Source organism: Tetrao urogallus (genome assembly GCF_951394365.1).
Source record: "Tetrao urogallus genome assembly, chromosome: 1".
NCBI classification, from domain to species: Eukaryota; Metazoa; Chordata; class Aves; order Galliformes; family Phasianidae; genus Tetrao; species Tetrao urogallus.
In genome coordinates this window covers 15,505,998-15,518,539 of record NC_136813.1, presented here as the reverse complement: position 1 = coordinate 15,518,539, position 12,542 = coordinate 15,505,998, and the positions used below count along the sequence as shown (strand labels likewise).

General features: G+C 37.7%; 1 protein-coding gene across 1 annotated transcript in view; it reads left to right on the top strand.

Moving 5' to 3' along the window:
- CWF19L2 (CWF19 like cell cycle control factor 2) overlaps positions 1-12,542 on the top strand; it is a gene marked incomplete at both ends in the record, with an annotated part of 62,250 nt that overhangs the window by 32,851 nt on the left and 16,857 nt on the right. Inside the window, 2 exons of the mRNA XM_079548793.1 lie at positions 1,956-2,081; positions 3,296-3,433. Coding sequence (XP_079404919.1) covers positions 1,956-2,081; positions 3,296-3,433 — 264 coding nt within the window. The remainder of the gene's footprint in view (positions 1-1,955; positions 2,082-3,295; positions 3,434-12,542) is intronic.

Sequence of the window (12,542 nt, the reverse complement as noted above, 5' to 3'; positions counted from 1 at the left end):
AGTCTGACAAAATGGCACCTGAGGTGGGAGTGCCTGTGTAGCAAAGGTGTCTCCCAGTTCCTTCATGTGGAAAACATGGCACCCATTGACATTCACTGACACTTGCTGAATGTCTGTAGAGGCCAAGCAGTCGGTGTGAGCACAGTGAGGTGGCACGTGGTACGTTTCAGCTGTGGTGACAGCAGCAGTGGGTCACCTGCACCTGTGAAGGCTTTTAGGGAATGGCATGTAGGCTGTTGTTCATAGCTGGTGAAAATGCAGAGCTTGTGGTGGTCTTTGTATCTGCTGTCTTTGTACTGAGTCCTATGTAAGTGATACAGTGAGTGCCAAGTATGTGGATGTATCCTTTGGAATGGTTTTTGGAAACTCCAGAGACAATCATTTTTTATGGAAGCTTTCTTGAAAAACTTTTCTGACATTTTGGTTTGAAAATGATTCTTTTTTTTTATTTTTATTTTTTGAAGTGGAAAAGGAACACTATTTTTTTTTTTTTTAACTCATTTGTCATCTTTTCATACTGCAGTAGCCACCTGATCATTTCCTATTTTTCCATCAGAAAGCTTTCTACTTCTGAAGTTGAGAAATAGTTTGTGTATTAATAAGAGCCTCTTCCAAATGAATTTTTGCCTTGCATTTTTTTTTGTAAGGTACAATATACTTCTACAATTTACTGACAAACTGACTGACAAACCCTGTAGGTGCTGACTTCAGTGTGTTACACCTTAATGTTTGTCCTCAGCATTATCTCATGTTGTGTAAATGGGAGCCGGTTGGAATTTATTGCCCTGGTGGCTTTACCTGACTTCTTTGTACTGGTTACCTGCTTGTCATGCATAGAACACTCCTTTTGCATCTGTCATCCATTTAAGTTGGAAGTACATCCTGCTCTATTCCCCTCATTCTATAGTCTTTCTTCATCTTCTTGTACTTGTCTTTTTTCATCTAGAGATGAACAACCTTTTTCCCCTATTGCAGTTAATCACCTCTTTTCCCCTGGTCCTTCCCAGGAGAGAGAAAACAACTGTTCTGAAAAAGTGGTGTATGCAAAGTGCTCCTCTTCTCCATCCTTATTCGAGCCAGGTCAGCCTTGGACAGCTTGATTTGCAGTGCCAAAAGTGAGGTCTGCCTTTGGTGGTACAGAAGTGGAAAGTTTAGTATATCTAGACAGTTTTTTTTCTCCACAGCTTCTACTTCTGTGTGCCTATTCCTGTGAAATATAAGCTGTTTGAGCCTGCATACTCCAGAACTTTCTGTTTTGATTGGGGTTTCTGGAACAGGCTTTTGTTAGGGAGGAATGGCACATGTAAAGTAGATGCATCAGTTGGACAATGGAAGGTAGCTTCAAATTGAGATTAATAAGGTTGCTTATACGACTTGACAAAGGCTGTCCTAATATCACCAGAGTTAGCGATGTCCCCTTTTTGCTCTAATTTCATCATCTCTTCCCTAAATATCTTTGTTGTCTAGTGTAATCAAGAAGCTCTCACATTTTTATTTTTTATTCTTTTTTTTTTTTTTTTTTTTTTGTTCCAGAAAGTTAAGTGCTTATTTTTCTTAACAATGTTCAGAACAACAGATGTTTTTCAGGAGTACACCATTGGGTTGGTTGTATAAATTAATTTAATATTCTCCGTTGAAGTATTCAGAAGCATTGTGTTCCTTTTGGGAATGAGGTTTTATGAGAAAGAACCAAGAATAGAAGATTAATTCTTTTTAGAAAAACATGTTTACTCTGGACTTGACTGGTTGGATACATTTTCAATATCCTGTTCATTTTCACTGTGTGTAATGTAATAGTACCTTCTTATAATTAAAATAAACACACAAAAAGAAAATAATTTGTTCTTTAATCTTTAGGGTTTAAATTGTTTATTTAATGTGGGATTAGGTGTTTCTTTTGTTTTTTGTCTGTTTTTTAACCTCTGTTTTAAAGTATATCTTAAAACCTGTTACAGGCCTCAAGTCATCAAGAAGATGAGCAAGTGATCCTTGTCAGAACAGATCAGAGTGGAAGGGCATGGCCTGTGACTGCATCAACTGAGCCACAGGAGCCTAAAGGAGGGCGGAGAAAGAGGAAGATGGTAAGTTTTATAGAAGTGAGTATTAAGGAGTATAATTCAAAAATGATTTTGTAGATGCACTTGTATGATGCAATAGTCAATGTGAGTGTCTTATCAGAATGTCAATAGGTAGTTAAAAGTTCCCTTCAGATGATGATTGTAATTAAGTGATAGAGTACATATTTATTAAGCGTATATTAAGTTTATTTTCAGATTTACATTTCCCTGTGGACCACTCTAAGGCTTATTTAAATGTATTATCAAATGTCTTTTTTTCTCTTTTTCAAATTCTTACAGTCTCTTAGCTAAGTAGTTTATGTTACATATTATTTGTAAACAGTAAAGTCTAGCAGAGCTGAATACTTCTAAAATAGTGTCCATGACTAATTTCCCTTTTTTCCTGATAAAAAATGCTGCTGATGGTAAGAAAAGTTATGACCTAACCTTAACAGGAAAGTGTTTGGAGTGCGTGAATCTTGGAAGCTGGAGCAGCATTTTATAATTTGGATATTTGCTTGCCAATGGTAAACTATTTGATCTTGGGGCTGGGGGAGCATCCAGTACCTCTATATTTCTAGTATGTACTTGATTGGTAAGACAGATCAGTTTGCAATAGTGCTATGAAGGAGTGAAATATACAGGGGATAAGGAATTATTTGTAATCCTCCTATTGGTTTTGTCTTGGAAAGATGCCACCTTTGGCATATGGTTAATGACCATATCCTACCATATCCTTTTTCGGTATTTAGCTTAGTTCTGCTCTGAAGGGCAAACTGTTTCTTTGTGCACTCTAAGATGGTGGAGCTATCACATTTATACAAATTTATACACGTTTATACAAATTTTCAGTAGTGTTTGTAATTGCTTGTTTGTTTGTTTGTTTGTTTTAAACTACAGTTTAAAAACAGATAATGGAAATTATTGTTTAAAATATTCCATCTTTGCGAACTGATCAGCTGTTTTAGTGAATTATTCTGCATCTTTCCAGAGTGGTAAGCTCTGTCAGCCTGAGGATATAAGAGATGTAGGCAGTATTTTTACCTAGGCATACTGAAACAACTGAAGAAAATGGAAAACCCTCCTTTCCTTAGGTCAAATGAAGTAGCAAGTGCAGTTGTTTCAGATATGTTTAGCTTGATCCCTCATTCTTTAAACTTGCTGAAATTATTGGGGTCTGAATTTCATACTTGATCTTTCTCACTAGATTAATATTTATTTTCATTGTTTGTTTCCAGGTCACGACTCATGTAGATAAAGAAAGAGTAAGATATTTTCAGGATGATGACAGTATGAGCCTTCAGGATTTAGTCAAAAATGAGAAAATGAGAACAGCAGAAGATCAGAATGCGTTGTTCATGCGTATGGCATCAAAGGTAAGGCAAGGGTTTATGAGCATTTTACAGTCAGAAGTATTGAGAAGGCAATAGAGTCTCACTGTGCTAGGTTTGTTGCTTTGATGTTCTCAAGTCGTGGAAACCTGTGTGCATGCAGGACATACGGTGGTTCAGTTCCTTCATGAGCTGATCGTTCTGCCTGTTTCTTTTAAACTTCTGAGATAAATTCTCTGAGTGTGCTGTACGTTAATTTCTTTTTTTAAATGCACAGCAAAGTCTGTTTTCCCCGAATTAATGATGAATACGAGCAGCATTTTCTTAGTGCTTAGAATCCAGGGGAGTACCATAAAAGTGGTTTTGTATTTGTTTGGTGTTATTTTATTTTCTCATTCTTATGGTGTTACTTGAAAGAGTCAGATAATGTCCAGTAGAAAATATTTAATCTGTTGTGATAAACCACCTGGCACAAAGTTCTTCTGGAGAGGTTATCAGAGCTTTAGATAGTACTGTGGTTTATGCATCTAATTCAGCTGCTTCTGGTACCTCTCATTCTGTCCCACTAGCATCCTGACATGGGGGGAGTGGGCGAAATGCCCTTACGATCCAGTTTTAAATAGATGTGTTGTTGCCAAAAATGACTTGTTTTGTCTCCTTCTTTACCCTCCCTGCCAAAAAACCCCACCTAATATATAAAACTTTTGCTTGGAAACCCTTCTACTTGTACAAGATGTTACTTACAATACATGTCATCACCATGCAAATGTGGAAAAGTGAATGAAAATATAAGGACATGGTAGAACTTCATACTGTTCTCATATGCTAATAAGAATAGCAAAGAGAAATAGTCAGTGTATAACTCAAAAAGCTTATTATTTGTATTATCTTCTCTCCTTTAATTATTTTCTTTAGATAAGGTATCTTTCATGAGAAATGGTGGTGCTTTGCGTGTTTATGAAAAAAAATATACATATGTGGCTGGATTTTAAAATAAATGGTTCAAATCTGAGTATTGAAGGTAAATTCCTGAATCAGTATTGAAACTGAAATTACCATTAGCATGCTTAATTTGCCATGTGTTTTGTCTGATGCCTTCACATGACTGCTTCCACAAAGTAGTTCACAGGCTTGCTTAAATTTTTGTGGACTGATATTTTCATGTCTCTGAAAAGAATAACCAGACTAATTCATTTTTGCTGAGTTTGGTATCAGTAGAACTCCCTCTTCGGAGCTCCTGAAGAAGCTATCAGATCTTAGTCTTAATGGTGATTGCTCCCAAAGCCAGAAATATTCATTTGTTTGGATTCTTCTGAATGCACCTAGAAGACCATTTGGACTTCTCTGAGAAATGTGTGTATCTGTTTTTTTTTTTCTTCTTCTTTTTTTTTTAAGTATTATGTGGCAAAAGAAGATGATGATAGTGCCTTCTAATAGGATACAAGCACCACAGCAATAGCAAGTAAAAAAGAAGGGAAATTGGCTCACCCCTTCTAATTACCAACGACAGCCCAAGCAGAGTGCAGTCTCTATCCAGAGAGATGCTGCTCCCTCAGCTTCTAACCCATTAATGAAGGTGAGGAGGAATGCATCCAAGCTCCAGCCCTTCCAGTCACTCACATGCATTGCTTACACCAGAGCTCTCTGGGTTAGCCACACCTTTTCACCTGCTGTTCAACTGCTGGTTCAGGCTATGACCTGGAAATTCTGCTGCAGAGAAGGTGCTTGCAGGCTGTTAAGAAATTCCAGCACTAAATGTTAACTGCAAATACAGGCCACTGACAAAACAGTTTAAGGGGAGAATGCCTTCCCAAAACGGGATAAAACTTTTATTATAAATAAGTCTAAGTATGGCTGAACAGAAAAGTAAAGTGCTTGCCACATGTAGGTAAGAGGAATGGAAAAGAGCCTGAGCCCAGCAAGCTGTGGAAGTAAGCTTTGATAAGAAAGATTGAAAAAGGATCTTGAGGGAATTACATTGACTCAATATTTTGAGTCTGCTAAAGTAAAAAAAAAAAAAAAAACAGGGATTAAACTCACTGGATGCTGCCTGCAGAAATGTTATGTTAAAAAGGAACCCATCGAGGTGTAAATAGAGCTTTTAGGAAAGGTACCTGCTTGAGAGAAGAACTAGTGACGTACTTGTATTTGAAGAGCAATTGAGGGAACTGGGGCTGTTTAGCTTGAGAAAGAGGAGGTTGAGGGGGGCCACGTCGCTCCTACAGCTACCTGAGAAGAAGTTGCAGTGAGAAAGGTGTCAGTCTCTTTTCTCAGGCATTTTCTCAGGTGGCAAGTGATAGGACATGAGGAAAAAGCCTCAAGTTGCACCAGGAGAGGTTTGGAATGGATATCATGAACAATTTCTTCATGGTTAGAAAGGTTAGGCATTGAAGAGGGCTGCCTGTGGAAGTGGTAGAGTCGTGATTCCTGGATGTATTTTAAGAGATTGTGGATGTGGAATTTAGGAACATGGTTTAGTGGTGGACTTGATCTTGAAGGCCTTTTCCAACCTAGATGTCCTTGATTCTAGTGTTAACTATAAATGGTTACAACTACAAAGAGTTTCCTTTGCATGAGGAAATAAATTCATAGAGAATAAATGATTAACTGTCTCAGTAGTATCAGTGAAATGGAATTTAGTTATATAAAAATCCGTCATTTTAAAACCAAACTTGAGCTTGAGAGGAATAATGACAAAGGACTAAAACCAAGTGGTCCTCACTCAAGCGATATGGAAACGGTCAGACATAACATTGGTGAATGAGGAACTGCTGAGTGCAGCCTTTATTCATCCATGATGCTGAGGACCAAAGGATGGCAACAGCAATTGCATTCTTTAAATAGAAAAGAGAAGGCAGGAATAAATGTTTAATTTTTATTATAAAAGGAGGTTAGTGGTGGGCTCCATAATAGTCTCTTCTGTTCAACATGCGCAGAAACAATCTGGAAGGAGGGATACTTCTGACATTTTGTTATTGTTACATAGTTATTCAAGTTGTTAAAACTAAAGCTCACTGTAAAGAACTGAAGAATTCAAAACAAAAAGCATTTTAGAGCTTACATCTGAACTGCTCCTTGAGATTCACTTCAGAAAGTCACCGGAGGGAAGTATGTATTTGAGTGGTGTGAGTCATCTGTCCTATTTTGAGTGCCTGCTGAATGATTTTATGGGTATAAAAGGAATTAAGAAAATTAGCTCAGGCACACAAGATTGTGCTGTAGACCTCTAAAATACAGAGAAAGAGATCCCATCATAGGTATTTGGACAGCTCATTCAGATGAAGGTCAGGACTGATGCATGTAGAGTGGTGATAGTTGTAGACTCATTAAGGTTGGAAAAGACCACTAAGATCATCCAGCCCAACTGTCAACTCATCACCACCATTCCCTTTAAACCTTATGCCACGTTTATTCTTTTCTTGAATGCCTCTGGGGACGACGACTCCCTGGGCAGCCCGTTCCAATGCCTCACCTCTCTTTCTGAGAAGAAATTTTTTCTAACATCTAACCTGTACCTCCCTTACTACAACTTAAGTCATTACCTCCCATCCTAAATGAATGATGAAGCTGGGTGAAACTCAGCTGTGCATGTAACACCACAGGCTGTTACTGTTTCATTCGGGAATAGTTGTGAGCCTGCAGACACCATCTCAGCACCAGTGTGACTGAAAAGATAAACACAATTTAGGGGATTTTGAAAGATGGGAATTTATGACCAACTTAAAGCGTGTAATACTACTGTAGTGTACTGGTGATGTTCCCATACTTGAAGGATACTCAAGTGTGGTCAAAGGCACAGAATGGTGGGCATTTGAATAATACCTAACATTTTTTCAGCTTGGGTGGGGAGAAGGCGACTGGTATATATGTAAAAAGAAGTGACAATTAATATAAAAATTGTCATAGAAAGCAACTGCTTCTATATCAGATCATGCTTAACATGATGGAGGTTTTCATTCAAGCAGTAAATGAAGGAAACTGTAGAACTTGTAGAGCACAAGATACTTTGGGGGCTGCTACTGTGAGCAGGAGGAGAGAGGATATGGCAATTGTAAACTGCAGTTTCATTGGTAATTATTGAATATGGAAATACGAATACAGGACTTCCACATGCTGAGAGAGTTCTCCGCATTAGAATTGCTGAGAGCTGCAGATTTGTAGCAGGAGTGTCAGTTGTAGGAGTTTTTCTCCAAACATTTTAGCTATTGCTGGAGATCGATTTTTGCAATGTAAAATAGTCTGTGCAGTGCAGTGTACAGCTGAATTCAGTGTTTTTCATTCTATTTTTTTGTTTGTTCATTTGTTTTAGGATAATATTTCTTAGTAATGTTGGAAGAGTGCTTCATGGTTTATGTATCTTTTTTTTTTTTAGTTTATGATGGCTCTGAGGTTTGCAGTGACTTTGGATCAGCTGTACTGTGGTTCTTTTTTCTTACTAAACAAAGAGGCACTACTTCACGTGGTTTTGTTAGAATGAGCTTCATACAGTCATTGAGTCATAGAATCACCAAGGTTGGAAAAGACCTCCAAGATCATCCAGTCCAACCGTCCACCTATCACCAATATTTCCCACTACACCATGTCTCTCAGTACAGCATCTCCATGTTCCTTCATGACTTGCTCTTGGCTAAGTCTTTTAAGGGAAGATTGAGATCTGTTGTGTAATTTCATTCATCTTACTGGCTAAATGAGCTAGAGCAGGTGCTCGAAGTACATCTTCATGTCAGTTACTGCTCAAGGTGAAGTTATGCTTTCTGCTGTATAAGTGTACAATTGCAATGTTTTTTTAGTTGTCTAAATCATAATTCATGGTGCCTATGACCTGCAGTACCATGCAATCTCACATGTAAGTTTCAAAGATTATTGTTTTTGGTTGGTTTTTGTAAAAAAGGAGCATTATACATTCTAGTTTTTCTCCTCTGTTAAGTTCTGAAATGGTTTAATCATTTCTGTATAGCTTATCTCCACAAAATGTGATGATTTTCACCCGGCGGCAATTGTGTCTTTATCTTAAATTAACTGACTGTAGGCATACTCAGTTTTCCATATCTTTAGGTAGAATGTGTTCTTGGCAGCATTATGAGGTCAGCATTAGGATGAAGTGTGGGTTTGTGTATTTACTTTATAAGCCCGTACTTCACTGTACATCTGTGTTGTTATCTGGGAGCTCAGTGAGACAGTCTTCAAAAAATCTTGCGTCTCTCCTATGTCAATTGAGCAAGGAGCTTTTGTGTTCAGCAGGAACTCCAGCATCCAACCATCTGTTGTCAGTTTTGGTATGATGGCATGGTATTCTTCTTTGACACATATAAATTATTTTCTTCTTGTGGGCAGAAAACATATCCATAGAGATGAATCTGCCATCTTTCAGAAGAACAATGGGAGGAAACTGCTGAAGGTCTGCAAATGACATCCTGCATAGGATGGGAGAAAGGAGACCCTATCTGTTAAAAATCTGCTGAGTAATTTCATTCATCTTACCCGTCAGATCTGCTTTTGTTGGGTTATTGTTGTGATTTCTTAGGTGTGACTACTCAGATAGAGGAAGTTAGTGCTACAGACAAGACAGCTGCTTTTGGAGAGTGAGGACAGGGTGCATTTTTACTACAGTCCCATTAGAAAATGATGATCAATATGACATTACTTCATGCCTCACTTCTGTTCAGCTTCACAGACTAAATATCTGTTGTGCTCAAACCATACTTGTCCTAACAAATCTATCCACCCATAAAGTCTCCTTTTTTCAGGAGCTCCCCAAGATCAGACAAAAGAGGTATGCCAAGTCCGTGCTGGTTGTTTTAAATTAAGATGAAAAGCAAATTCCAGTGTATCAGTTTTCCTTTGCTTTCTTCATATTGTAGAACTGGATCTAAAACTCTTGTTCTTCGCATTTTCTTGCCCTGCTACTTTTTGGTTTTTGTTTGCAGCAGGTTAGCACGGACTTCAGTTATCTTGGTTTGTAAATACAGCCTCTGCCACAGCTGTCCTGTGCATGCTAATACGTTAAACTTAGAAACATAATGAAAAATCCCCATATCTTTTATTTTCAGTGGTGAAGAAGCTTTTTTTTTTATTTTTATTTTTTTAAAGTAACGGGAATAGAATACACAACACTGATCTTTTCCATAGGTGTAGAAAAGCAGGCCTTAAAATGTGACTCTTTCAAATTTGACTGCAGTGCCGAAGAAAACCAGAAGTTTGAAGTTGATGTATTTCTGCTTTTTACTTTCTTCAGCAAGGAAAGCAGATTTGCGTCTTACTGCTTCTTACTGACTAAAGGATACAAAAAAGCTAAAAAAAAATTAAATAAATGGGAAAGTATTTTTGTTACTGACAGTTTGATAATACAAAATATGTGTGAAGTATTCAGTTCTTACTACTGTTAGCTTTAAGCAACTTCTCTGTAGTTCCTTCTGCCCTTGACTGTTATAAGTAGTTCAATTTTCCCAAATTCATGCTGTTAAAACGTACGTAATCCTTTCATTTCATCAATAGATGCTTGTGGGTGTATGGAGACTGATTTCTGGAACAGTGCCTCAATAGAAATTACCTTTTATTTGGATGCAGAAATTCTACTCTGGATTTTTTTTTTGCTTTTTGATTAAGTTTTACTAAAAGTAAGCAAGTAAGCAAGATTAAAGCAAGTAAGAAAGATTAATTTGTATTGCTCGTTATACCATTTCAATTTTGGCCATGAACTAATTTTATTTAAAAGTCTCTGCAGCAATTTGTATAACATGAATTTAAATGCTTAAGACATTTATTTAAAGTACAAAATGGCATTAGTAATGCTGCCTTCATTTACAGATTTACTGAAGAAATGTGCTGATATTATAGATTTCCAAAAAGGAAATTTGCCTTTCCTTGGTTTGGATCTGTAAAATGGCAAATTGCTTTCAGGCTCATTGTTTTCTCTTGCTGAGCAAACCTGTCTATTGTACCTATTTGCATTTTCATCATCATAAATAAAAATAACAGTCTGCAAGTGCCTTACAAGCTAAACTGAAAGAATGCAGGATGCTGCTGCTGTTAGGTAACAAATTTCTTTCTTTACCTGGGGCAGCCCTTGTAGGGCAGTGTTTAACAGGCATGATCACATCCTTACAAAGCTCTGTGCGTTGTTGCTTTTTACATTCACTTGAAGATGTAAGCATGCATGTGGTGTAGTGTAGAAAAGTTAGTACAGAAAACCAAGAGAAAAAATTCCATTTGTCTTGTTCTGTGTTCCACTAGGCTTTGGTTGAATGCAGTAAGCAGCTTTCTGTGTGTATTGCATAGGCACTGAGTTAAAACTGTTCATTGGAACCGAATCCATGTTGTGAGAGCTAGGTTAGAAAAGAAAACCTGGGAAAATGAGGAACCCTGTAGATGCAGCACATGCTAAACATCTGTGTAAATGTTTTGTGTTCTTTATGATTTATGCTAAGGATACCAGATAAAGTAATAGTGAAGAGACCTCATTGTGGCCTTCCAGTATTTGAAGGAAGCGTATAAACAGGAGGGGGAATGGCTGTTTACAAGGGTGGGTAGGGATAGCAGGAGGGGGAATGGTTTTTAAACTGAGATGGGGGGGTTTAGGTTAGATATTAGGAGGATGTTTTTTACCCAGAGGGTGGTGACGCACTGGAACAGGTTGCCCAAGGAGGCTGTGGATGCCCCATCCCTGGAGGCATTCAAGGCCAGGCTGGATGTGGCTCTGGGCAGCCTGGTCTGGTGGTTGGTGACCCTGCATGTAGCAGGGGGTTGAAGCTAAGTGACCATTGTGGTCCTTTTCAACCCAGGCCATTCTGTGATTCTGTGGAGACTTGTAGAGGACAGCCTGTTTTGTGCCTTAAAGTTGAGGGCATGGATAACTGTAGGGTTACATGCTAATCATTTGTACTTCAGAACACTGCATTCTGAGGTTGAAGGTATTTTGTTTTGCTTACATTTCATTTCACTGGCTTGAAGATAAAGTTTTATCTGTCTTGATATGTGATTGTAGCAAAATGTGCAGTTTTCATTTCAAATAGCTGAAACAAGGAGTGTGCTCCCTCACCATTGAACAGCAGGCAGTTGTTTGCTTCTTGCTTGGCTTTCCATTGCTCAGAGATGGCCCGAACTGCCTTACTCATCACAATTGCTCATAATTCTCCTGTCAGCAACACAGACCTCAAAAATTCTGTGTTGATATGTTAAGAATTCTTTGAAGCTCTGTGTTTACCATGTTGTTTTACTAGAAAGAGAAATTTGGGAAATGCCTGTATGTGGCGTTGTTTGTTGAATTAAACCTACAAACTCAGTTTCTGTGGTTATAGGAAGGTTGGAGTTACACTAACAAAATTAACGCGATGAAGTTTTTTCTTAATAAAGCTTGAGCAAATACACTTTGAGATGAGATAGACTTATTTCTATGGTGATTTTGTTGTAAACAGTGTGTTTAAATTTAAGTGTGGTGACATGTTCTTATGTCACTCAGGTTTATATTCCAAAATAATAGTTTATTCTTTTTTGCAGCTTCCCAAAATATATTATGAGTGCAGCATTCCACAAATATTAACTCTGTCATTTAAAGTTGAAGACGTCAGCGTTGCCATGGCAATTTAAAATCAAACTGATACATTTTATACAATCTATAGAGGGTTTTTTTTGCAGATTTTCCAAGCAGATGCACTTTTATTAGCTTACATGGAAGTTACTTTAAATATGACTGTGTCAAAGAAAACAACAGAAGCAGAAGTTCAACACTTAGATACAAAATAGAACAAGAAAATAAGCTGAAAATAAATCAGAAAAATGCAGGTATATTTTGCTACCATGCTAATTGCATTTAATGGAATTAGAGAAAATTTCAGAGGAAATCTGAAGAGGAGAAGGTGCAATCAGTGTATTATGTAGGAGTAATCCCTGTTGATTAGGAGTTCTGTGACTTGAGGTTTACTTTCAAATGGTATTAGATCCTTTAGTAGGGCTTTCTTTCCACAGTGTGCACCCAAAGAGCAAGCGTTACCAGCAGAGGGAGAGATAAGAGGCACAGCACACTTCAGATTGAAAATGGAGGCTGCCAGCAGCTTGTAAGACTCCAGGGGTTTTACTGTAGCAATAAGAAAAACAGAATCAATATAAAATTAAACTGATGTACAGTTCCAGTTTTCTGAACATGTGTTGGCAGAAA